Source organism: Dama dama, chromosome 33, assembly GCF_033118175.1.
Source record: "Dama dama isolate Ldn47 chromosome 33, ASM3311817v1, whole genome shotgun sequence".
NCBI classification, from domain to species: Eukaryota; Metazoa; Chordata; class Mammalia; order Artiodactyla; family Cervidae; genus Dama; species Dama dama.
Window position 1 is genome coordinate 65,545,340 of NC_083713.1, and position 25,125 is coordinate 65,570,464.

A 25,125-nucleotide genomic window follows, 5' to 3' on the forward strand; every position below is an offset into this window, starting at 1 on the left:
TGTGGTTTTGATTTGCATTTCTCTGATAATGAGTGATGTTGAGCATCTCTTCATGTGTTTGTTAGCCATCTGTATGTCTTCTTTGGAGAAATGTCTGTTGAGTTCTTTGGCCCATTTTTTGATTGGGTCATTTATTTTTCTGGAATTGAGCTCTGTAGGAGTTGCTTGTATATTTTTGAGATTAATCCTTTGTCTGTTGCTTCGTTTGCTATTATTTTCTCCCAATCTGAAGGCTGTCTTTTCACCCTGCTTATAGTTTCCTTTGTAGTGCAAAAGCTTTTAAGTTTAATGAGGTCCCACTTGTTTATTTTTGCTTTTATTTCCAATATTCTGGGAGGTGGGTCATAGAGGATCTTGCTGTGATGTATGTCAGAGAGTGTTTTGCCTATGTTCTCCTCTAGGAGTTTTATAGTTTCTGGTCTTACATGTAGATCTTTAATCCATTTTGAATTTATTTTTGTGTATGATGTTAGAAAGTGTTCTAGTTTCATGCTTTTACAAGTGGTTGACCAGTTTTCCCAGCACCACTTGTTAAAAGAGGTTGTCTTTTTTCCATTGTATATTCTTGCCTCCTTTGTTGAAGATAAGGTGTCCATAGGTACATGGATTTATCTCTGGGCTTTCTATTTTGTTCCATTGATCTATATTTCTGTCTTTGTGCCAGTACCATACTGTCTTGATGACTGTGGCTTTGTAGTAGAGCCTGAAGTCATGCAGGTTGATTCCTCCAGTTTCATACTTCTTTCTCAAGATTGCTTTGGCTATTCGAGGTTTTTTGCATTTCCATACAAATTGTGAAATTATTTGTTCTAGTTCTGTGAAAAATACCATTGGTAGCTTGATAGGGATTGCATTGAATCTATAGATTGCTTTGGGTAGTATAGCCATTTTGACAATATTGATTCTTCCAATCCATGAACATGGTATATTTCTCCATCTGTTTGTGTCCTCTTTGATTTCTTTCATCAGTGTTTTATAGTTTTCCACATATAGTTCTTTTGTTTCTTTAGGTAAATATACTCCTAAGTATTTTATTCTTTTTGTTGCAATGGTGAATGGTATTGTTTCCTTAATTTCTCTTTGTTTTCTCATTGTTAGTGTATAGGAATGCAAGGGATCTCTGTGTGTTAATTTTATATCCTGCAACTTTACTATATTCATTGACAGGCCAATATCACTGATGAACATAGACGCAAAAATCCTTAAAATAATTCTAGCAAACAGAATCCAACAACATATTAAAAAGATCATACATCATGACCAAGTGGGCTTTATCCCAGGAATGCAAGGATTCTTCAATATCCACAAATCAATCAATGTAATACACCACATTAACAAATTGAAAGATAAAAACCATATGATTATCTCAATAGATACAGAGAAAGCCTTTGACAAAAGTCAACATCCATTTATGATAAAAACTCTCCAGAAAGCAAGAATAGAAGGAACATACCTCAACATAATAAAAGCTGTATATGACAAACCCACAGAAAACATTATCCTCAATGGTGAAATATTGAAAGCATTTCCCCTAAAGTCAGGAACAAGACAAGGGTGCCCACGCTCACCACTACTATTCAACATAGTTTTGGAAGTATTGGCCACAGCAATCAGAGCAGAAAAAGAAATAAAAGGAATCCAGATAGGAAAAGAAGAAGTAAAACTCTCACTGTTTGCAGACGACATGATCCTCTACATAGAAAACCCTAAAGACTCTACCAGAAAATTACTAGAGCTAATCAGTGAATATAGTAAAGTTGCAGGATATAAAATTAACACACAGAAATCCCTTGCATTCCTATACACTAACAATGAGAAAACAGAAAGAGAAATTAAGGAAACAGTACATTCAGCATTGCAACAAAAAGAATAAAGTACTTAGGAGCATATTTACCTAAAGTAATGAAAATACATTTTAAAATTAAGAACATAACCACACTAAAGTGGAAGGGGTGGGGAAGAGCCAATCTAGTATCTTTTCAGTTCAGTTGCTCAGTCATGTCCGACTCTTTGTGACCCCATGGACTGGAGTACACCAGGCTTCCCTGTCCACCACCAACTCCCAGACCTTGCTCAAACTCATGTCCATTGAGTCGGTGATGCCATGCAGCCATCTCATCCCCTGTCGTCCCCTTCTCCTCCTGCCTTCAACCTTTCCCAGCATTGGGGTCTTTTCCAGTGAGTCAGTTCTTTGCATCAGGTGGCCAAAGTATTGGAGTTTCAGCTTCTGCATCAGTCCTTCCAGTGAATATTCAGGACTGATCTCCTTTAGGATTGACTCGTTGGATCTCCTTGCAGTCCAAGGGTCTCTCAAGAGTCTTCTCCAACACCACAGTTCAAGAGCATCAATTCTTTGGTGCTCAGCTTTCTTTATAGTTCAACTCTCACATCCATACATGACTACTGGAAAAATCATAGCTTTGACTAGATGGACCTTTATCGGAAAAGGAATGTCTTTTTGATATGCTGTCTAAGTTGGTCATAGCTTTTCTTCCAAGGAGCAAGCATCTTTTAATTTCATGGCTGCAGTCACCATCTGCAGTGATTTGGAGCCCAAGAAAATAAAGTCTCTTACTGTTTCCATTGTTTTCCCATCTATTTGCCATGAAGTGATGGGACTAGATGCCATGATCTTTGGTTTTTGAATGTTGAGTTTTAAGCCAGCTTTTTCACTCTCTTCTTTCCCTTTCATCAAGAGGCTCTTTAGTTCTTCTTCACTTTCGCCATATGGATGGTGTCATCTGCATATATGGGTTTATTGATATTTCTCCTGGCAATCTTGATTCCAGCTTGTGCTTCATGCAGTCCAGCATTTCACATGATGTACTCTGCATATGAAGTTAAATAAGCAGGGTGACAATATACAGCCTTGACTTACTTCTTTCCCAAATTGGAACTAGTCCGTTGTTCCATGTCTGGTTCTAACTGTTGCTTCTTGATCTGCATACAGATTTCTCAGAAGGCAGGTAAGATTGCCTGGTATCCCCTTCTCTTTAAGAGTTTTCCACAGTTTGTTGTGATCCACACAGTCAAAGGCTTTGGTGTAGTCAATAAAGCAGAAGTAGATGTTTTCTGGAACTCTCTTGCTTTTTCCATGATCCAATGGATGTTGGAATTTGATCTCTGGTTCCTCTGCCTTTTCTAAATCCAGCTTAAACATCTGGATGTTGACAGTTCATGTACTGTTGAAGCCTGGCTTGGAAAATTTTGAGCGTTACTTTGCTGCCCTGTGAGATGAGTGCAATTGTGCAGTAGCTTGAACATTCTTTGACATTGCCTTTCTTTGGGATGGGAGTGAAGACTGACCTTTTCCAGTCCTGTGGCCACTGCTGAGTTTTCCAAGTTTGCTGACATATTGAGTGCAGCACTTTCACAGCATCATCTTTTATGATTTGAAATAGCTCAACTGGAATTTTATCACCTCTACTAGCTTTGTTCCTAGTGATGCTTCCTAAGACCCACTTGACTTCACACTCCAGGATATCTGGCTCTAGGTGAGTGATCACCCCATCATGGTTATCTAGGTAGTGAAGATCTTTTTTGTATAGTTCTTCTGTGTATTGTTGCCACCTCTTCTTAATATTTTCTGCTTCTGCTAGGTCCATACCATTTCTGTCCTTTATTGTGCCCATCTTTGCATGAAATGTTCCCTTGGTATCTCATTTTCTTGAAGAGATCTCTGGTATTTCCCTTTCTGTTGTTTTCCTCTATTTCTTTGCATTTTTCACTTAGGAAGGCTTTCTTAGCTCTCCGTTCTATTCTTTGGAACTCTGCATCCAGATGGGTATATCTTTTAGTATCCTTTACACACTGAATTTTTTACTAAATCCCTGCATTCTAAAGGAAAAAGAAATTATGAATTCTTCTTGGTACTGTTTTTTTATTAAATTTTTTTTTGGTGTGTCGTTGCTTTATAATGTTGTTTCTTGCTGTACTGCAAAGAGAATCAGTTATATGTGTACATACATCCCCTCTTTTTTGTATTTCCTTCCCATTTAGGTCACCACACAGCACTGAGTAGAGTTTCCTGTCCTACATAGTAGGTTCTCATTGGTTATTTTATACAGAGTGGGCTGCCGTCTGTGGGGTCGCACAGAGTTGGACTCGACTGAAGCGACTTAGCAGCAGCAGTAGTGTATATATGTCAGTGTTATTTTTTGTAGTGTGACTATTTTGCACACACTGTGGGATTGAAGAAATGAGTTAATATAATGATGTCAGCAACCCATACCCTCTAAAAAAATAAAGATACAAATATGAAAAGGGAAGAACAAGCAGGAAGTATGTGTGTGTGTGTGTGTGTGTGTGTGTGTGTGTGTGTGTGTCTAGGAAGAGAGAGTGGGGAAGAGGAAGAGAAAGAAGAAGAAATCCTTCCACTGAAAGGAACTAAAAGCAAGGATTCCTCAGTGGTAATTGGCATGCATTAATGTCCAGATTTTAGTTTCCAAATATCATTGCCCCACTAAAAATAAGCAGGATTCCTATGAGAAATGGCTGATTTCAGGGATGGAACAACAGACAAGCAAAATGGATATGGAATATTTCCATTTGCCAAAAAAGCAAGAACGTGTCTTAAAAATGAAGGGAATATGTTAAAGGGCACAGCTTAAAGAGAGTCACCTTCCCAAAACTGAGAAAATTTGAGCATCAAAATAAATACCTAAAGACTTATAACCCTCTGAATAATAAAAGAATCCATGTATTCATACTGATAAATAAATAGGAAAAACACTTCCTTATAATATCATGCAAACTCATAAATGTAGGTAGAAAAATTATAGAAATCATCATTCTCAGCCAAAATAATTATTGATTCAGGCAAGCTTCATTGATGGTTACTAAAACAAGTAGATAAAAGTTTGATGTGGGATAGGAGTTTTCAGTCCCAAGTACCTACCCCCAGTTTACTTATTAATTAAAAATAGAAAGGTAGTAAATTTATCATGGAGAGATTTGGTAGACCCCACCTTAACCAAGTGATCAAAGTTAACATATCCAAATATGGGACAGATAGACATACAGGAGCCTGATATGATGCACTAAGAAAGATGCAATATCATTTCTGTTCCATTATTGCCAAGTTTACAGAAGGAATCTTGAAAGAAACCTAAATTAAGGGACATTCCACAATGTAATTGTCTGTTACTATTTAAAAAAAAATGGAAAAAAGGAATCATGAAAGACAGCTCTTCCAGATTACATTCTCTTGGATGAATGACAAACAGATGCAATGCCTGATCCTGGATATGATTCTGGGTTGGAAAAAAAATTGCCGTAATGACATTATTGGGACAATGGATGAATGGAATAAGGACTATAGAACAGACTGTGCTGTGTTAATCAACATTGCATTTCCTGATTTTGAAAACTATACTGATTGTCTTCATTATTGGAAAGTATATACAGAAGTAGTTAGGGATAAAGAGTTGCAGGAAAAAAAAATTGAAAGAGAAGAAAATGATACAGAAAATCTGGCGAAATAGGTGAATCTGAGGAAAGGGTATATGGCAGTTCATCTATTCTTGAACATCATCTGCAAGTTTGAAATTACTTCCAAATAGTTTTTTTTAAGTCTGGTGGAAAGAATCTAAATAGAAAATGTGGATCTATGTATCAATATCTCCTAAAAATCATACCATAGTTTTGAAAAAAATGATTCTGAGATCTATATCCCCATTTCTAAATGTCAGGGAGGGCTGTCATGAAGGGGAGCGAAGCAAGGTTGCCTTAGGGGATTGAGACAGTGGATATGGCAGCCGTGGGACAGGTTAATTTACACAGTTTAGGATTCAGGCCAGGGTCAGCAGTGGTGGGAGTGAAGACAGGTCACCAGACGCAGAGGGCAGTTCTTATGCCACCACTCCATGCTTCTTCCAAAACCTAATGTGTTTACACTGAATGTTTTTGTTTCCTTGTTATTTTGCTAGTAACCTAGTAACCATATTCAACCTAGGATCCTGTAGTACCTTATTTAGTATTCAGGTACCTACAAGGCTCTGAGGAGCAGGAAAGCAGTACTTTTAAGAAGGCAAGGGGAGAGGGGAGGGACTCAAGTACAGTTCAGTTGAATTTCTCATTGTATTCTCATGTTCAAAAGTCATTGATTAACCAGGAAAACAACATGTTTAGTCTGCGTTTGGAATTATGCTTTCATGAATTTACCTGAGATTCTCTTCTGTGACCTAAACAAATATCAGGTTATGAATCTATGACAGGTCTTAATGAAGTAGATTAAGGCATTTCTTCCATTTACATTTTCATAGAATGAAATAAACATTGTAATCTTTTTTACAGAACACTTTCACATCAGGCCATGATTTGATTTTCTACCTGTTCAGAATATCAAGTTTTGCATTTCTTTAAGCCCTAATGCCTTTTCATGAGCGATAAGACAGAAGTCATCCCTGAGAGATTTATAATAGTACTTAGAACAAACTCGTCAAAGATTCTTCTACAAGATTGTTTTGGATCCTGAGGAGATATATTTAGTAACTGTATTGAACAAGTTATCACGTAACACAACATTTCATTGCTTTATTTGTATTATTTTTGTGTCTTTACTGCAGGCAGAGAATTCAGCATTGGCTTTGGAAAATGAAAATCAAAGGGAACAGTATGAGAGATGTCTTGATGAGGTAAGGGGAACGGAGAGGTTCTGGATAAGAGGCTGGACTATTTAGGATTCCTTGGTCAGATCTTAATATATGTCTATTACCAGTCCTGAACAAACATTAGCATTTAGTCCTTGAAAGGGAGGTTGTAAACGAGGAGTATGGATAAGGAAGGTCAGTCCATCCCCTCCCCCTCCCTCCCTATATCCTTATACAAGCGTCTACAAATTCCTTTTGGTTATTGTTTAATATTCTCGGGGCATAGGTTGGGAGATGCTTCACTGTATGATAAATTCCACCTGTCCAGTAAGTGTGATCCCAGCCTGTGAATGAGAAAAGCTGCCTCGGGGCATGCTGCATCGTCTCCAATTGGATGCCATTTCTGAATAAAAGCAAAATCCTTGATAGAGTGGGTGGGGACGGTGTTCACAGTTGGCAGCCAGAGGGAAGATATCAGTCAGTAGATTGAAAACAAGCCAAGAAGACAAAGGGAAGTGAGGAAGAAAATTTGAGCAGAATGGAAGGAGACAGAGCCACGAGCATGAGCCAACTTAAGAAATATGATTTGATGATAATGGAGAGGTGAAGGCAAAAATGGCAGGTATCTCAGATTCCTGAGAAGGGAAGGAAAATTGAAAAGCATGCAGGGCCCTCATTTTCTTCTCAGTCATCCTCTCACACCTGACAGGGATTGTACCATCCATCCTTCTGGTATCACCTAGCCAGGACTTGCCAGTGACCTCCCTGACAAGCTCTCGTCTGGGATTGGTTGGTAATTGGAGTTATTCATTTAATGGGATGACTCTTCCAGTCATCTGCCCAATACCCTAAAACTTGCACATATCCTTCTGGAAGATTCAGTTTAATAGTTGTTATGATAGAGCTGACTGAGATTTCAAGAAAATTAGAAAAATTATATTCAGTCACGTTCCACTTCCTGAGCGATGGAAACTGGAAGTGTATCTTTAGTCTTTTCCTCCTCACTTGGCTTCCCTGGTGGCTCAGAGGTTAAAGCGTCTGCCTCCAATGCGGGAGACCTGGGTTCGATCCCTGGGTTGGGAAGATCCCCTGGAGAAGGAAATGGTAACCCACTCCAGTATTCTTGCCTGGAGAATCCCATGGATGGAGGAGCCTGGTAGGCTACAGTCCACAGGGTCGCAAAGAGTCGGACACAACTGAGCGACTTCACTATCAACTGGGAAACTTTTTCCAACAAACACTCTTGGACTTCCTTACCTCTTCCCTCCCCACTGTCCATGAAGGTGATGGAGTAAATGACAAAGAACACAATTAAAAAGCCCAGTTGTGGCATAGGCACCTCTGCCATATGCTTCTCTTCTCCCTCGAAATTAGAAATGGTGTTTCCTCTCAGAGTTCCACATGTGCTTGATATTTTCCTACACCAGTGGTTCTTATAATGTAATCCCTGAACTGGCAACATCAGCCTCATCTGGGAACTTGTTAGAAATGCAAAATTTTTTTTAATTTAATTTAAATTTTATTTTGGCTATGCTAGGTTTTTGTTGCAGTATGTAGGCTCTCTCCAGCTGCAGCTCTGAGGCTTCTTTCTTGTTGTAGCCCAAAGGCTTCTCTTGCTTCAGGGCACGGAATCTAAGGGAAGCCCCAGAAATGCAAATTCTTAAGCCCAACCATAGAGAATCAGAGACTCTGGGAGTGGAGGTGGGCCTGGCTGTGATCTGTGTGTAAGCAAGATCTCTAGATGATCCTGTTGAACCCTGCAAACCAAGAGCCATCCTCATAAGATGCACTGCTTGCTTGCTTCACAGTCACTTGTTGAAGAACCTTCAAACAGTCCCTAGAAAATTGTTTAGTTATTTAATATATATATTTTCTTTAGTTATTTAATATTTTAATTGTCTCATATCTCCAGCCATATGGGGCTTTCCTGGTGGCTCAGATGGTAAAGAATCTTTCTGCAATGCAGGAGACCCAGGTTCGATCCCTGAGTCGGGAAGATCCCCCGGAGGAGGGCATGGCAATCTGCTCTAGTATTCTGGCCTGGAGAATCCCACAGACAGAGGAGCCTAGCGGGCTACAGTCCACAAGATCACAGTCGGACACAACTGAGTGACCAACACTTTTCCAGCTATATGTATTAGTTATTCAAACAAAATGGTGTTTGCAGTCCCTCTGCCCTGTCAAGACTTGAAAGGACTCAGAATAATCTTTACAATGTCCAGAGTTAAAAGAATCACTCAAATAAGTTGACATAAAGGAGGGCATGATGACTCATTTCTAGTGAGGCCAGTTCAGCCCCTCTCATCTCTGTTCCCCAGGCTCTTGGTCCAATCAAAGCTGAGGGCAAGAAATTCCGAACAGATCCAAGGAACAAATACTGTACTTGGGTCATATGTATTGATCAGCAAAGTACTACCTTAACCTCCTGCACAGGAATTTCCAATGAGAATCCCTATTCAAAAGTCAAATTTACGTGAATCACACCACATAAACTTAATTTGTCACAGTTTTCCCATAAGTCATCCTTCCTCATCAGTCAAAAAACTCCCAGCATTTATTTATGGAAACTCAGTGTCTGTTTTGTATATGTCCCCTATGCCTGCATCCTAAAGGTTTCATTAGAATGTGACTGGCAAAACTGAAGTTTTCACCCACAGAATCATTTAGTATAAAGTTTCCACTGAAGACAGAATTTTCAGAGGGAGAATTTCTCCCTTCTTAATTGCGGAAATTAACTGTTGCCAAAGAGGTGATTTGTAACAAAGAACCACCTCTGAGCAGTACAAATGTTTTGTATTCATGAATCCTGGCCCCTGATTACACATGCCAGTTGTTTTGTAACTAATTGCAGGAAGGGAGACAATCCATTTCTATGCATTGCAAGAGAACATTCTCAAAGGGGTAGTTGAATGTAGTAATAATGCCAACTGGAAATTCTTTTCCAGGCTTTTTGTACTAATTAAACAAACTAACAAGGTAAGGCCTCATGTTAAGTTATTTCCTTGTTAGTTTCATAAAATATACACAGGTGGATAAAATGTAAATTTGAAGTGTTCTTCAATCCCTTTTGCACTGATTCTTATTTTCTGAGAAATGAACATATTGAGGATTTGGGGAAAGCACTTGGGGGTCAGAGATTCCCTCTGATTCCCTAATAAAAGGATGTGTTTATTCAGAAGGAACAGACATGCATCCATAGATACACACTCACACATACAAATACGTGCACACATTTTGTCACTTCACCATCATCTCTACTGCCACCCAAACCCTCATCTCCTCACCTTGCAATACAAAAGCAAAACCAAGGACCACTCTTGATTGTGAGGGAAGGGACTAGAGGTTTCCATGTTTGCACCTAGCTTATGTGTCCAGCTGTTTGACAGTTCACTGGCAAGCAGTGAAGTGTTTATTCTCAATATTGCCTTGGCCAGTTCCTTTAAGACCAGTTTATTCCCAAGTAAAGAAGTATAATGACACATACAACTTCCTCAAACTAATGTCTTGCATTTGGGTAGATTCAGCTGTGTCCTCCAAACCTTTGTAAGATACAAACCTTGCCCAGGCTCTGGGATCTCAGGGTGCCCCCAGCCTAGCAGGATAAGTGAGGGAGATGGTTAATCCCAGAGGAAGGAGGTGAGGGAAACTCACAGAGGAAATGGGCTACACTGGGGACTTGGACAACAGACAGCACAGTCACCAAAGGTCAGGAGGAATGGTGGGCAGGAGGTAAAGAGGGCAAAACTGAAAGGACATCTTTAGTAGAAAGAGCTGGAGCAGGTGAAGTCAGATCTAGAAAGGTGAGTGATTCTCACTCTTAGCAGCACATTGGACGTACTGCGGAGCTTTGAAAGAACAGCCGGCTGTCCCCAGAGATTCTGACCTGATTCTGCTCTAGATCAGAGCCTGAGTATTAGAATTTTTTAAAGCACTCCAGGGGTTTATAATATTCAGCCAAGATTAAGAACCACTACCCTTATGTCTCTGAATGTGTGTTTTAGAGAACATTTTCAGAAAGCATCTGTTAGAGGATGAAAGCTCCACCGAATTGGGTATGATGATAGAAGAGCCAGGTGAACCCATGCAGAAATTTAAAGTTATTTCCAATTCCCTAACAGGGTCTGAGCAAAAAATAAACCCTAGCCCAGTGTTTCTCAAATTGTTTCCCCAGGCCCCTTCTGCATCACGATGAGGTGTCTCAATTGTTAAAAATTTGATTCATAGACTTCACTCAGCTACTCCTAAACAGAATGAGGGGTGAGAGAACTGGCAATTTGAAGAAACTTCCCAGGTGAAGCCACCAAACACAGAAGTTGGAGAACCTGCCTCCCCATCAGGCCATTAGAGTTAGACCAGAGTTCATAGTCAGCCGGGTTACCAGAGTATTTGTGTTCTTCTTTGACTTTTCCACACTCGATACTTCAGAGCGCAAGGACAGGAAAAACCAGACCTCTGGGTGTAGTTCAGGAAAAAAGAAAAAAAAAAGCATCAGAATTTCTTTTAAAGCAAGACTAACTAAAGGCATAAGTAGGTTAAGAACAGTTTTTACTTTTCTTTCTTATTCCTATGGGATATGCCAAGACTGGATTGCTGAATCATCTACCACATCTGGGACCTAAGTCATCTTTAAAATCAATGTCTTGACAAACAGATGAAACATGGTGTTGCTCATGGCTCTCACATGCTTCAAATGTCCATTTCATGTCTGTTTCATGAACGGATCATTAAATCAACAGATAATCCACTTCTTGTGCCTGCTCTAGACTCTAACCACCATTAGCAGTAGTTTGTTCTCATTAACAATATTTCTCCAATATTCAGCACAATCCTTGGCCCAGACTAGGTCACTCAGTGCATATGTGTTGAATAACTAAATGAACGAATGGAGATTATGAGCAGCAAATTAATTTCCAAATTAGTTTTTGCTGGAATTCCGCATCCATATTTAGATGAATTTCTCCCACTCCCAGGATCTTACAGGATTTCTTTTTACAGAGTAAATAAATAATGTAGATGCTTAGTGATTTTTATTTATGCATGTATTTTACACACAAATACACACACACAGACTTCATCCCATTATAAATGAAAGGCCTTCTTCTCAAACCATCCTTCCTTAAATGCTTACCTGAAAATGCATTTTACTTCCTAAGGTTTGAGTGACCAGATTCGGATTTAACATTTTTGTCAGGTATTTTTCATCAGGTCCTGTCCAAGGTGGTTTCTCTGATGATGTCTGTCATCTCATACTTTTTTCACAACAACTTCAGAGGCAGACGGTTCCCCTGCGTTACAGATGAGGAAAATTAGATTGCTCTCCCACCCCTGTGTATATCAGAGATTGGTCAACACAGGACAATATTGGAACCTGGGTTTTTCTTGTGATTCTGCCACCAGTGCTCCTCGCACTTGCCCCCAGCTGTCTTCCTACAATAAACCACGGTCAAAAGTAGAGAAAACTTCTCCAAAGCACAATTTCTAAAGCATGTGCTTTTGTGACCAGTTTTTTAATTACCTGGCTGACATGGCAGTGGCTTTGCATGTAAAGCGCATAAAAGGATGAAAGCAGGACAACCAGGCAGGAGAATGAGACTTTAAGCACGGTGTCCACTGAATTCCTCACTCGCGCACCTTCAACCCCATCTCCGGTTGTCTTCTGGATGTGGTGAGCATTGGCTCCCTCTGGAGTGAACTCCCAGATGTGGCTTCTCATTCAGCCCCAGGGGCTGTTGTGCAATCAAACAACAGACAGATCTGCATCCCCGATTCTGCTCCCTCTGCCCACCCACTCTGAGACCCCTCTGCACCTGACAGGGAAGAACAGAGATGCGTGTGGGTCAAAGATGATCCAGGTGTCAGAGGAGCTGGCTTGTCGGAGAGAATTCTTACGGAGAGGAAAGAAGAGATGTACCGCAGTGCCCACCCGTCCCTCTTCCTCTCCTAGATGTGAAGGGGGAGCTTTCCACAAAGAGCCTAAGGGACATTGTCAAACAAGCCAGGGGCTTTAGGACCATCAGCTTTGCTCACTGTGTCTCAGGTCCCTGTGACCCAGCTCAGCTGCTCGTTTTTTTTTTTTTTTTTTTCTTTCTTTGGAGAGGAAAGCTGTCAGCTGACACTGGAAGGTATTTGTTCTCATTAGGGGGGCCTGGCAGTGTGTGATTATTTGCAACCCCAGTGCTGAGGGCAGGATGCTGTGATGAAGGCAGGGGCCCATTTCCGGGGATCATCTTGTTAGACTAGTAGAGGTTGCAGGCACAAACTCCAAACAATTGTTCTGTTCGTGCATCTGGGAAGCCTAGCTGTTAAAAGTCCTAACAAAACCCAAGAAACTATCCTTACAGAGAGTACCAAGGAAAGCATTTGTATCACTTGCCTGCTTTTCTGCAAAGAACCTGTGAGCCCTTCCGGGTAAAGAACCCCATGTCAGTAGGTAAAGAAATAATGCATTTGTGTATCTTTGTTCAATTTTCGGGTAGAGCAAACAATTGTCCAAAATACATGCCAAAAGTAACTGTATCAGAAATAGAGTCTGTAAGCCTATAGGGCAAACATACTTGGATTGCAAAGATATAACATATTTACTCCTGCAGGCTTTTACAGATAAGATACTCATTTATGACTCCTGTTAAATCATGTAGAGAGCTATTTTATGTGACCACCATTCTACAGACTGGTTTAAGTGAGGGGCCAGTTCTGAGGAAGAAAAGAAAATATTGATATTAGGCAGTTTTATGAGAATGTAAATCAAATCCAAAGGTTGCTATACAAAAGAATTAAATTATTTATGGTATAAATTAAATTGCTTCTGACTTAAGCAGCATGAATAGTTCAGTCCTTCTGTTTTTTTTTTTAATTTGCAAGAATAAAATAGATGGTATGTAGTTTGACTTTAAATTCTCATGAATTTGAATGAACATTTAAAAACTGAAAGATTTTCGAGATTATGCTATTGGTCAATTTGTGTGGACTGAGTAACATTTATCACTATTGTGATCGTGTATTAAATAAAGTGATAAAAGAAAAAGAAACAGCCAACACGAGTTACAGAAAATGACTGATTTTAGTCTACAGTAATTCTTAGATATCTTCTTTAACTTGGACTGGACTAAAAGAAATACCTAATACTTTGTCTTCAAAACTATAGTTAGTTTCAGTAAAAAGCCTTTCTTTTAAACTTAATGTCAGCAATGTAAATTTGAAAAGGATTCTGATAGGAAAAAAATTCCCTCTTGTACATATCAATTATATAGGTAATCTGATTTTAGTCATTTACTACTTGTGGTGTGAATGTCTGCTAACCACAAATAGATGACAGCCTCTATTATAATTTTCAGTGAGGCTTACTGGTAGCCAGCTGTCATTAAGGATATGCTATCTTGTCAATACTGAGTCAAGAAGCAAATTCCATGAAAACGTCTTTACCTTAATCTATTCCAGTATACTAAAAAGAGAAATGAGCATACACAATTTAGTATCAACAAAAATTTAATTTGTTCTCAAGAGAAAGAGAAGACAGAAGTGTGGTCTTTAGTCTTTGGTTGAATGTGAGAATTAGCAAGATGATTACAAGTTTATCACACATATAACTGTGTTCTTGCTTACCTCTTACCAGCTCTGTTCCTTGTGCCACCGAGAAACACAGCCCAATCATAGATACTCTGCAAATTTATATTGGATAAGTGAAGGAAGAAATGAATGGACAGAAATATTTAGGATATTTAAATAACCTGACTTGGTCTTTAATGTTGTCAGTTTCAATTATCACACTAAATGTTTATCACATGTGTATGTACTGACTAAAAAATTCCATATAATTTGCCTATCTACCATAATTTTACCAATAGTAGCCACATGGATATATAACTTTAAGATTGTGGTGAAGTTTAATAAGTGACTGTCTGTTAAGTGTTTTTGAAATCTGCAGGTGAAAAAGAAATCTTAGTATAAATACGTGTAGAAAGATGAATAGTTTTCTGGAGAAAATGCCAGATCCTTGAAATATGAGGGACATGTTATTGATTTTTCACATGGCCTTTAACTGGAATTGTGTCACATGCCCACTCCTAAGCCAGTCACTGGAAGGGAATGAAATTAACAACACCAAGATTCACCTCCTAGGGCCAAGAGGGGTCCAGCTTTTCCTACTGTCCCAAACTGCCTGATACCTGAAGAAAATTAGGGTTCTAGTAATAAGTGACACTTTTATTTAGTTGTATATTAGAAGAAACTCAACATGACAGTGGCTATTTTATTTCTACCTCATATATAAGTTCAGAAATAGAAAGTGCATTCCATACGTCATCAGGACAGGCTCATTCTATTTTTCTGCACCCAAGTACTTAGTATGTGACTTTCACTTTCAAGATGGCTGCCAAAGCTCCAGCCATCACTTTCATATCCCAGCTAGGAAAATAAAGAATAAGGATGGGCTCTCTTTTTTTATGAGACTGCCTATCCGTAAGTCCAAGAAAATAAGACTGCCTGCAACTCAATGGGCCAGAATTTTGTCACACAGTGACAAGGGAGGTTGGGAAATGCATTTGTATGTATCCAGGCAAAAAAATCAGGGGAAGAAGGGAAAAATAAAGAATACAGTAAGCAACTATCAGACTCTCTTATAGGTAGTAATGACAGAGGATAATGTAAACAAAGATGTGGAGGAGGAAAGCAAAGCATATATAAGAAGCATATATATATATGAAGGAGTTGCCCCTATTCTGCACTTTCTACCTACCTCTATTGCAAGTAATTTCAGGCAATGAAATAGTCAGACAGCAAAAGAATGGAAAGGAGAGGCAAAGGGCATTATAAATCAGCAGTGTAAAACTGTGTACAGATAATTAGGATCATGTTTTGCACTATGTCATTTTTTAGCCTTCTTAAAGTACTTTACATATGAAAGGACATAATTTTTCCAAATATGGAAATCTAAAAGTCAAGGTATGAATGATCTTTCCAGCCTAACCATCTTAATTAGCAACAAGGTCACCTTTGGAAAATGCAAAATATTACCTAGAAGGATAGGCTTATTATGAAAAGAATCAGATCCTCTAGAGGTAGAGGAAAGGACCAGACGAGGAGCTCATTAGCTTTGGGAAACTTATTGGTAAATTAGAGTCTGTGCGTATAAGGTCTCATTATTATAATCAGCAACTCTTTTCTTTATTTTTTAAAGGTAGCCAACCAGGTTGTGCAAGCTCTGCTCACTCAAAAGGTAGGTCACTTTCCAGCTTTATTATTTCCATAATACTTAGTGAATAGATTGGAACTCACATTGTCAAACTAAAGGAAACTATGATTGATAGCTGCAATACTTTTCCATTTATTCAGTTAGGTTAAAATTGTATGCGTTTTAGATGGCATATGAACATCAATGACCAATAGATTCATAAAATTTAAACTCTTGGGAAAGTAATAGAAAGCTTTTTGAAGATGAAAGATTTCCATGGGCCTACCTAGATGAGTAGCAAACCTATCATTTTTATTTAGTAAATGTAAACGTTAAGTAAGTTGATGGATTCCTCTGGCCCCTATAAAATGAATAGCCTCTGATGGACAGCATTAACAGAGGCCTAAAATTCAGCAAGAGATCTTTGAGGTTAGGAAGATTATTTAACTTCTCTGGGCCTTAATTCCTCTTCTGTAAAATAGAGATAGCAGTGTCCACCTCCCAGAATTGCTGTGGTCACTCTATGAAAAGGAGCAGGAGGAGCTGCTCCCAGAGGAACAGCTTCGTGGTAAAGATAAAGCAAACGCTGATACTGTATACTTGAAAGCTGCTGAGAGTAGATCGTAAGCCTTCTCTCCACAAATTTCCTTTTTTTTTTTAGAGAGAGTTGTGTAAGTTGGGGAAAAAACAAATGTTAGTCTCTGAGCATGAAATTTTTATACCTTCTCCTTTGTTGTCATCTTATTCTGCCTTCAGATCATGTTATTGGGGCAGAATGGGTAAATGCAGGTAGTTTGCCCAAACTTAGCTAGTTTGGTGAATTTTATTGAACATTTTGCATCTCTTTCCATGATCTGTCTGAGAGACTGAATTCTGATTCCTTCTGATTTTGTTTATTCTGAGTTACTGCTCTGTGAAACAGAGATATCCTTTTAAAAGAAAATGTTGGAACATGTGACTTGTTCAGGCAGATGTGGCTTAGGAGAGCACAATCGCTTATGGCATTTTTATTTTTTTAATTGAAAACAATTTTAGGGGTTGGCTACTTCTCACAAATGTACTTAAATAAATATTATTTTAAATGTATGCTATAAAAGCATTATGATAACAGTTTTGCTAGACTTTCTCCCCCAACTACTGTCAAAATATCATGCTTCCTGGTACAAATGATTTTAACTGGTTCAGATTTTACATTAACATTACATGAAAAGAGAATTGAGTGCACTTGTTAGGTTAGAAGTAGATTCAATTGTGAATAACAAAAATCCGAAATAATGATGGCTTAAATCAGCTAACATAAAATTAAATTAGTTATTTGCTTCTTAGATCTAAATCTGCAGGTGGGGAGTACATAGCCAGCATGATGTCTTTGCTCCATAAAGTTCATAGGGTCGCAGGCATCCTGGTTTCTATCTTGTTATTCTGTGGGATGTGGCCTCCATTTCCAGTTACCTCATGGCCCAAAATGACTGCTCTACCTCCAGTCATCACATTCATATTTTAGCCATTAGGAGGAAATGAAAGCCAAAGAAAAGGAGGAGGGTAAAAGACACACACCAGCTATCTTTTAAGAGAGACTTCTAAAAGCTTACATACCTCCCTATTTATATCTCCTTGAACAAACCTTAATTATACAACCACACTTAAGGAAGCCGACAATGGAGTCTTTCTTCTGGGTATGTGCCCAGGTGAAAAGTGAATGTCACCTGGTTGTAGAAGAAGGGGAGAAACAGATGTTGAAGGACAAATCATGATTTCTGTCACAGCGTATTTGAATACTTTTTCTCTTTCAAAGGCTTTAACTTTTCAATTGCTCTCCTCCTGTTGGAAACTCAATTCTCATTTAATTACAGATGTTAGGAATGCCAGGGAGCGCTGTTGCAGCTCCTTCTGTAACTGTTGAAAGACTTCTCATGCCTGTCTTTTTTTAATGGTGCTTCCGAAAAGAGAAAAGAAAACCGTCCGGCCCAATATATAGGAAAATGGGACCTTTCAGGTCAGCCACAAAAAATAGCTACACAAATTCAAATAATAACTAGTAAACAGATAAATCTACCTTGGTACAGTTAAGCAGTAAGACACAAAAAGATGTGCTACTGTGAGATAGCATACCTCAGGGACTCTGTGAGCAGGAAAAGATGCCAGAGCTTTCAGAGATTCCAAAAGAATCATGTTCTGCAGAAACGTGCACCTCCCAGTTTTTATAGAGACTGTAAAATTGCTACAAAAAGACTGAAATTTCTTTTTAATTAAGAGCACAATATGGGAAATGAGATGTACTCCAAAAGCAGATGAGAAACCTAATTCTAAAGAGTGATATAGCTGGTACAGAGTGAAAAACAGAAATCTTGAGTGAATTATCTAAGTCACACACATAAACACACACACAAATCCTTGAGGTGAAATTATTGTCATAACCATGCAGTTATGGAATATATCATTTGTTATGACACAAAAGCAAATCTCCCATGACTTCTGTTCCTCCCTCAGCAACCGAAAAAGTATTTGGCTGGCATACTGTGAATTGGCCCTGATAAGCATCTTGAAGTCACAGAGTATATTTCCTTTCTAAGTACTGATAGGGAAAAAAAAATTATTTCTATAAATTTAGCAGTTTCTGTTAAATGTATTGATACATATCATGTCCTAATAAAGTAATTCAGTTTATCTCAAAAATCTATGGTTCTCTTAAGAGAGCTGACTGTTCCTCCTTTAGATCAATAACATTAAAGTGACAATATTAAACACAGCTCAGTTCCAATTATGCCTCCAAATCATAGGTCCAAGCCTGTAAGTGCAATCAATAATCTGAGCCAAATTCATATTTTTGCCTGAAATACATTTTGTCTTCATTAAAACAATTACACACACTGAAATTTTAACTCTTCTATGTTCTTTTTTAAATTTTTTTTTTTTTTGCCACTAACACAAAATTGAAAGAAAGGCATTTTTCCCTCTAGTTATTTTACAGTATATCACCAACCTCGGTCTTATCTTCCTGTTCTTTAAAATAACCAAATATTCATGGTATTTTTTAATTTTCCAACAAGAATTAAGGCTCTTATATGGTGAAATCTAGCAACACAGCCATCCAGATAGAAGCAGAACACAATTTTGTAGCTTTAAACTAAAAGAACTCCCAACTTCCATGTATTTCCCTTGTAGAAAGAACAGTTGGGCCATCTGGGTCCACTTTTCTAGCAATGATGTGTGTAGGATCTGGTTTCCTTAGACTCTGTTTATATTTACTGTGCACTTTCAAGGAATCAGACTCCACGTCTAGCACTTTGGATGCAAAATCATTTGGTTTTCACCACAGTCTTGTGAGTAGGACGATGAAGGTAATTTCCCCATGGTTCCAATTGCTAGAAGCGGCAAAGCCCACATATTAACCTGGGGTTGTTGCACTCATACTCCATGCCCTTATCCTTTGCACCATTCAGCTTCCACAATCCCTTTCAATCACTTAATGTTTTCCCCACTGTAGTTCAGCAAGCAGGGAAACGCTGTGAAATTCAACAGATGGGTTGAAATCCAATCATTAGTCACATGTGATTGCAAGAAATAAAGGGGCAATTTCACAGGTGGATTTCTTAAAACTTTTGGAAGCATTGCCAGCCCTTGCTAGCAAGGACATCCAGGATCTGACTTGCATGGAGTCAAAACTGACTGTAAATTTGGAGCTCTTTCCAAATCAAGCTTTCTCAGAATCAGTCTTACTTTTGGATGATAGAATTTCCCAACTGCCAGAGACCTTAGTGAACATTTAATCTTGAGCTTGTCAACTAGCTTTGATAATAGGCGCAATTTACTGTAATTACACAAACTGTTTAGCCATCACCCAGATTAAAAGTGTTTCAATCCGAATGCCTTTTGAATGAAGGCTTCCAGTATTAGTTTGCCACAAGACTCAGCACTCCCCATTGATTAGAGCTGGCCTGATTCAGTGATAGAATTATGTTACCTGTCTCACCGTTTTAAGTGTTTGATGTTGAGGTCCTTTATTGGTCTGAGATGTGAACAATCTTTTCCACCAGTGGCTTTTTTTTTTTTTTAACTGAAGTATTAGCATTCTTAGGACTTCCCTTATAGCTCAGTCAGTAAAGAATCTGCCTGCAGTGCAGGAGATCCGGGTTTGATCCCTGGGTTGGGAAGATCCCCTGGAGAAGGAAATGGTAACCCACTCCAGTATCCTTGCCTGGAAAATCTCATGGACAGAGGAGCCTGGTGGGCTGCAGTCCATGGGGTCACAAAGAGTCGGGCACGACTGAGCAACTAACGCAACAACATTAGCATTCTTAGAAGAGGTAGGGATATGAGTGACAGACACTGAAAAGGATTGTGACAAGGAGGGGCTGGTGGATGTGGTGTCCAGTAAGTCTCAGGGAAGGACTGAGGTGGCGGCCCTTGACAAGCCATCTCGCGAAGCGGCTGAGGCATCCCTTCTCTTGAAAGCCTGGTTTTGTGCAGTAACTCCATTTACAGATGAGGGAACTTGAGGCATAACCAGAGTAAGTGACTTCCTCAAGATCATGTGGGTAATAAGGACCAGAGTCCAGGCCCCTTAACTCTCAATCCAGTGTATTCCCATAATACACACACACTACCTCTGAAATAGTTATACCAGTATAATAGCACTTTACATGATAAAATCAAATTTCAATAGCTTTGAACAATAATATAGTAGTAATATCAGTATACCTCAAGCTTCTAAGCAACCAACATTTTCCTAACTTTTCTTTAGCCTGGAGCTGGTAATGGTTTTGCTCTAAGTGCATAAAGTAACCATACTCCATAGCATTGAATAGCAGCGAATCCAGAATCTCGTTCAGGCCCAAGCACAGAGGAAACTTGTTAGGAGTGCTATGTGTGGATCCTTCAGGGAAGTTGTGGCTTGGGATCATTAAGATACACAGGACCCTTTTAGACCAGTATATGACATTGCTGAGTATATTTTCCCCACACATCCAGCTGTAATGTCTTACTTTGTTTTCAGTTGAGAGTGGCATGCAGATTACAGATAAAACCGGTTATTTCCTTGAACTCAAAGACCACTGCACTTGCTTACATGAGATGAAATGTTGTCAAATCTTTGGCATTGTTTACTTCTTGATAACAATTATACAACACATTCCCTTTTTTTTGCTTCAAAAGACACAACCCTATATTTTATTTTCAGTGAGGTCCTCCTCTTGAGACCTGAGACATACTAGGGAGTCAGAGAAAAAGAAGGGTTGTGCGTGAGGGCAGATGGTCCAGCCCTTATGGGGAGCCATGATCTCAGAGGCTGGCATCTAAACAGAAAAGTTCTTTAGTTTCTAATGCCTTTCCTGGGAGGCATAGTGTAGTTCCCGTCTCTATAACTGACAGAGTCAGCATTAATGGTTCTTTCACCCAGCCTGAAAATGTCCTATGCACCTTTATGTCAGTGGGTTCTCATTGTGAGCCCAGAGGAAGAAAAGACGGCCAGCTGACACTCTCTGCCCAGGTCTCACTGTAGTAGTCAGAAAAGTTGTTGTTTTTCTCTCTTTCCATCTATCCAGTCTGGTTAACTTATGTGTATGCACATGGGCACACACATGGTTTTGATTACAGTTTCTTGGGGTGAGAGCTGTCTGGCATCATTTACCATCCACAGCTTGAGTGAAGAAAGGAAGAATGTTAGAACAACACAGAATATTCTTTAATGTCTACAAATTTTCTCTGCAGCTCATGTCTGTTGGTCAGTGATGATAAGACCTGCATCACATTCCTAAAGCCCTTTGTTTTCCCCTCTTCTGTGTACTGATCTAGATAAGCCAAGAATGATAAATGGTTCTCAAGGTCAATAAATTGTGTTCCTGCTAATGAACTTTTACTGCCTTAAGTAATAGTAATGGCCATGGAAATTTGGGCACTGGTACAAGAACTCGTTATAGAATATATTGATTTTTTTTCCTTTTTTTTTTTTTTAAACTCATCTGAAGAGATCTTTTCAACTTATTTTCAGTTTTGCTGCTAAAAACAGATGCTGGTATTCCTTACAAGTTCCCTTTCTCCTTGCAGATCCACACTCATATGCTTCTGTTTCCACCCCTCCCCCTAAAAGTGAGAATGATTGTGTTTTCCCACCCAATAGGTACTATTAATATTTATTTACCTCACAGTCAAGTTTTATTAATTGCTTAATTAGCAGTAGTGAAAACAATTAGTGCTTGGGAGCAGGGAGTGTTATATACATGCTAAGAGCAAAAATTAGCATAAGTGAAACACAGAGGTTGAATTCTAAATAAAGACAACAAATCTAGCCTTTTAATGTGAGCAGTGCCGAGGCCTCCAAAAGAGCCTCTGGCAAGTGGCATGCGTGTGTACGGGTGCACACACCCACTGCCCCTACTTTACAGCCACTGCCCTCCTAGAGCTTATACCTGGGTGCCTTGCTCTGACGTGACATTCCTTTGCTCTGCTCTTTATTAGTAGGCAGCCGTCAGTTGAAAACATCCTAAGCATAGGCTTCCTATTTACCTAAAAATGAGAGGGGAGTATAAGCTGGGCATTGAGCTATTATACCATGCACTGTCTCTTTGCCTTCTGTAAATAGATTGGATAAGCCTGGAAATGGTGATGCACCTCGGGTGAAGCCTTGGAAGATTTTAATAGATCTCTCTGTAGCTGCACACTCAGGTTGCCCCCTGGTTATGTATGGCTCACACCTACTCACCTCTGTGACTCGGGGAGCAGAGCTGCGGGCTGGCACCCTGTCTTGCTTGCAGAGCCTTAAGTAAGATCTTAGTTGCCCAACCTGTAGTTGCCCCACATCAGAATATATAGATGGATAAACTAGTAGTATATCCCACCATCACTAGAGAGTAAAAGAATTCACTATCATCTTCCCCTTTAACAACATAATCACAGAAGCTTACTAAGTTCCTACCACTCTTTGGGGTCCTGTACTAGATGATGAAAGAAAAGTGTCAGATAATATGCTTATGCTGGTGTTTCTGTATCTTCTTATGCTTTTTGAGGAACATGTTACCTAATTGACAGCATTAAGTCCAAAGCATGAAAGAAAATCAACACAAAGTTGTATGTGACATTAATTAAATGTCACAGAAGAAGCATTGAGGGCTTACTGGAGTTCAGAAAAGGGAGCAGATAAAGTGGAGGATGCCAGATTAAAGCATCAGGAAGGAGACAGAATCTGAGCTGGATGTTACCCAAAGAGCCAGACTTGGACTGGAAGAATGAGGAGGTGGATGAGAAGCCAGCGGGAGGTGAGGCAGGAAGGATGGGGTCAGAATGCATGGCACTTTCGAGAACAAGACCCTTGTTCTTCACATGTTAAAAGCAGAAGCCTATTTAAAAAAAAAATCATGAAATAGTGTAAGATAAAGTTTGAGATAGAGAAAAGGGTCAGCTTTTGAAGAGCCTTTCCTTAGGGCTTTATTCTACCTGGTCTTTCTTGAACCTCATCAGAGGATGTAGACATGTCAGTACAAGTATCTTAATTGTAAGTTTGTTACACCAAGGAAGCTCCTTGGTGGGATTCCAGAGAATCCTAAAGCTCTGTTTTCTCAGCTCCCCTCATGAAAGCTGGGGTAGAGTTCTCGGTGGTGTTTGAACTATTATTCAAAAGAGCTGCTCTAAGGGGATGCCGAGGTACGGTTCTTCCACTTCCTCCCCAGCACTGAGACCAGAACACCCCCAAAAGATACGGAAATCCACTAGTGTAGAGGATGGGAAAGTTCCAGGCGGCCTTGTAAGCCTTCACTTCACAGATGCTTCACTCCATCTAAATGCATCACTGATTCGATTAGCAACCACATTGAGAATTTCAGCTCGTTCCCACAAATGACAGCGAAGGGCTCCGTCAAAAGTGATAGTTTCTTTAGTTCATCAAATCTCTATTCACTGCAAAAACATTACTGTCCTTGTGGCTTGTGCTTGATGACTGCTTTTATGAAGACAGTGAAAAGGCCAAATATATAGGTGGAAGCTTAAATTGACTTTATGTTGCTGAGATTTACCATCTTTAAAAATAGCATGCTAGATTAATGCATTTCTGATTTCAAGGTGCTGTTTTGTTGTTGTTGTTTTTTTTATATTGGCTTTCCTGAACATAATAATTCTATTGGACAATGGACTGTGGAAGAAAATATTATGTGTGATTTATTTCTGGGAGTTTGAAGACTAAAAATACTGTTTTTTACCAATGTGTCTGAAATAGCAGGTGAAATATGGTTATAATATGCAAAACTATCTTTCAAGTATAGACTTTTTTTCCCTTTCAATGTGTTTTTTGCAGGATCTGAGGGAGGAATGTGTAAAGTTGAAAACAAGAGTGTTTGATTTGGAACAACAGAACCGAACGTTAAGCATCCTCTTCCAACAGCGAGTCAGACCAACTTCTGATCTCCTCCTCCAGGTACGTGTTTTTGTGGAAAACAGTCTTCGCTACTGAAATGCTATTGACAAGAAGTGACTTAAGTTCAAAAGTTACCACTGTCTTCATGGGCAAGACATACTGCCTCAGAACATCCATTTTCTCCCCTCTCAAGGGGTATCATTAAAATTGAACGTCTCTTAAATCTCTGACTCGTTAAAGATAATTTTGATAAAGAAATGCATCAACAAACAATAAACAGGTAAAAGGGAACAATCAGAGGTATCATCTGGTTAACTCAGTGAAACCGGGAAATGGAGTCAGAAAATAATTGATTGCTTTGGGAACCAGTATTAGTACCTTTGCACTCCATGATGAGCAAGGTAGAGTTTTATGTAATGGCCAAAGAGCATTTCTTTATTTTGAACACTATGTAATAAAAAAAAAAAAAAACAGCCTGGGTTTGTTGTGCTTTTACATCTCTCTCTATGCCGCCTGCCTCCTCACAAGCTAAGACTTCCTCCACTCTGCCTCAGTATTTTACAGGTTCTCTTTGTCTAAGTGTCCTCACCAAACTCTTCCAGTTGCCTTTATAACAGGCAAAGTCATGGAAAGTCAGACCATTTGAATCATTTTGAAGCTGTCCCTGCGAAAGCGCTAGAAAATGTATCTGAGTGCAGGAAGACACATGGATTGGCAGAGGGGTCTGGAAAGCTGATATTTGCCATTGCCTATTTTTTTTTAAAAATCCTCTTAATGTGCATATTTGCTCAAACAAGCTCCAGTGAGCCTTGCTCAGAGCCCTTTTGAGACCAAGCTAGCATGGAGTATGTGGGGTTTCACAGGGGCAGTGCACGGTGTGTGGAGGATAAACCCCAGCTGCCAGATATCCTCTAGACTAGCCTGGACAGTACTGTAGCCACTAGCCAAATGCTATTGAAATTTTAAAGTAAGTTTCTACTTCAAACTCGTCAGATTGCAGGTGTTGAAAAGCCACACATGAC

At 39.3% G+C, this 25,125-nt stretch overlaps 1 protein-coding gene across 1 annotated transcript in view; it reads left to right on the top strand.

The window, feature by feature from the left end:
- NCKAP5 (NCK associated protein 5) overlaps nt 1–25,125 on the top strand; it is a 1,007,389-nt gene that overhangs the window by 771,469 nt on the left and 210,795 nt on the right. The window contains exons 8-10 of the mRNA XM_061135363.1: nt 6,567–6,635; nt 15,766–15,804; nt 24,044–24,163. Of these exons, the coding sequence (XP_060991346.1) occupies nt 6,567–6,635; nt 15,766–15,804; nt 24,044–24,163 (228 nt within the window). The remainder of the gene's footprint in view (nt 1–6,566; nt 6,636–15,765; nt 15,805–24,043; nt 24,164–25,125) is intronic.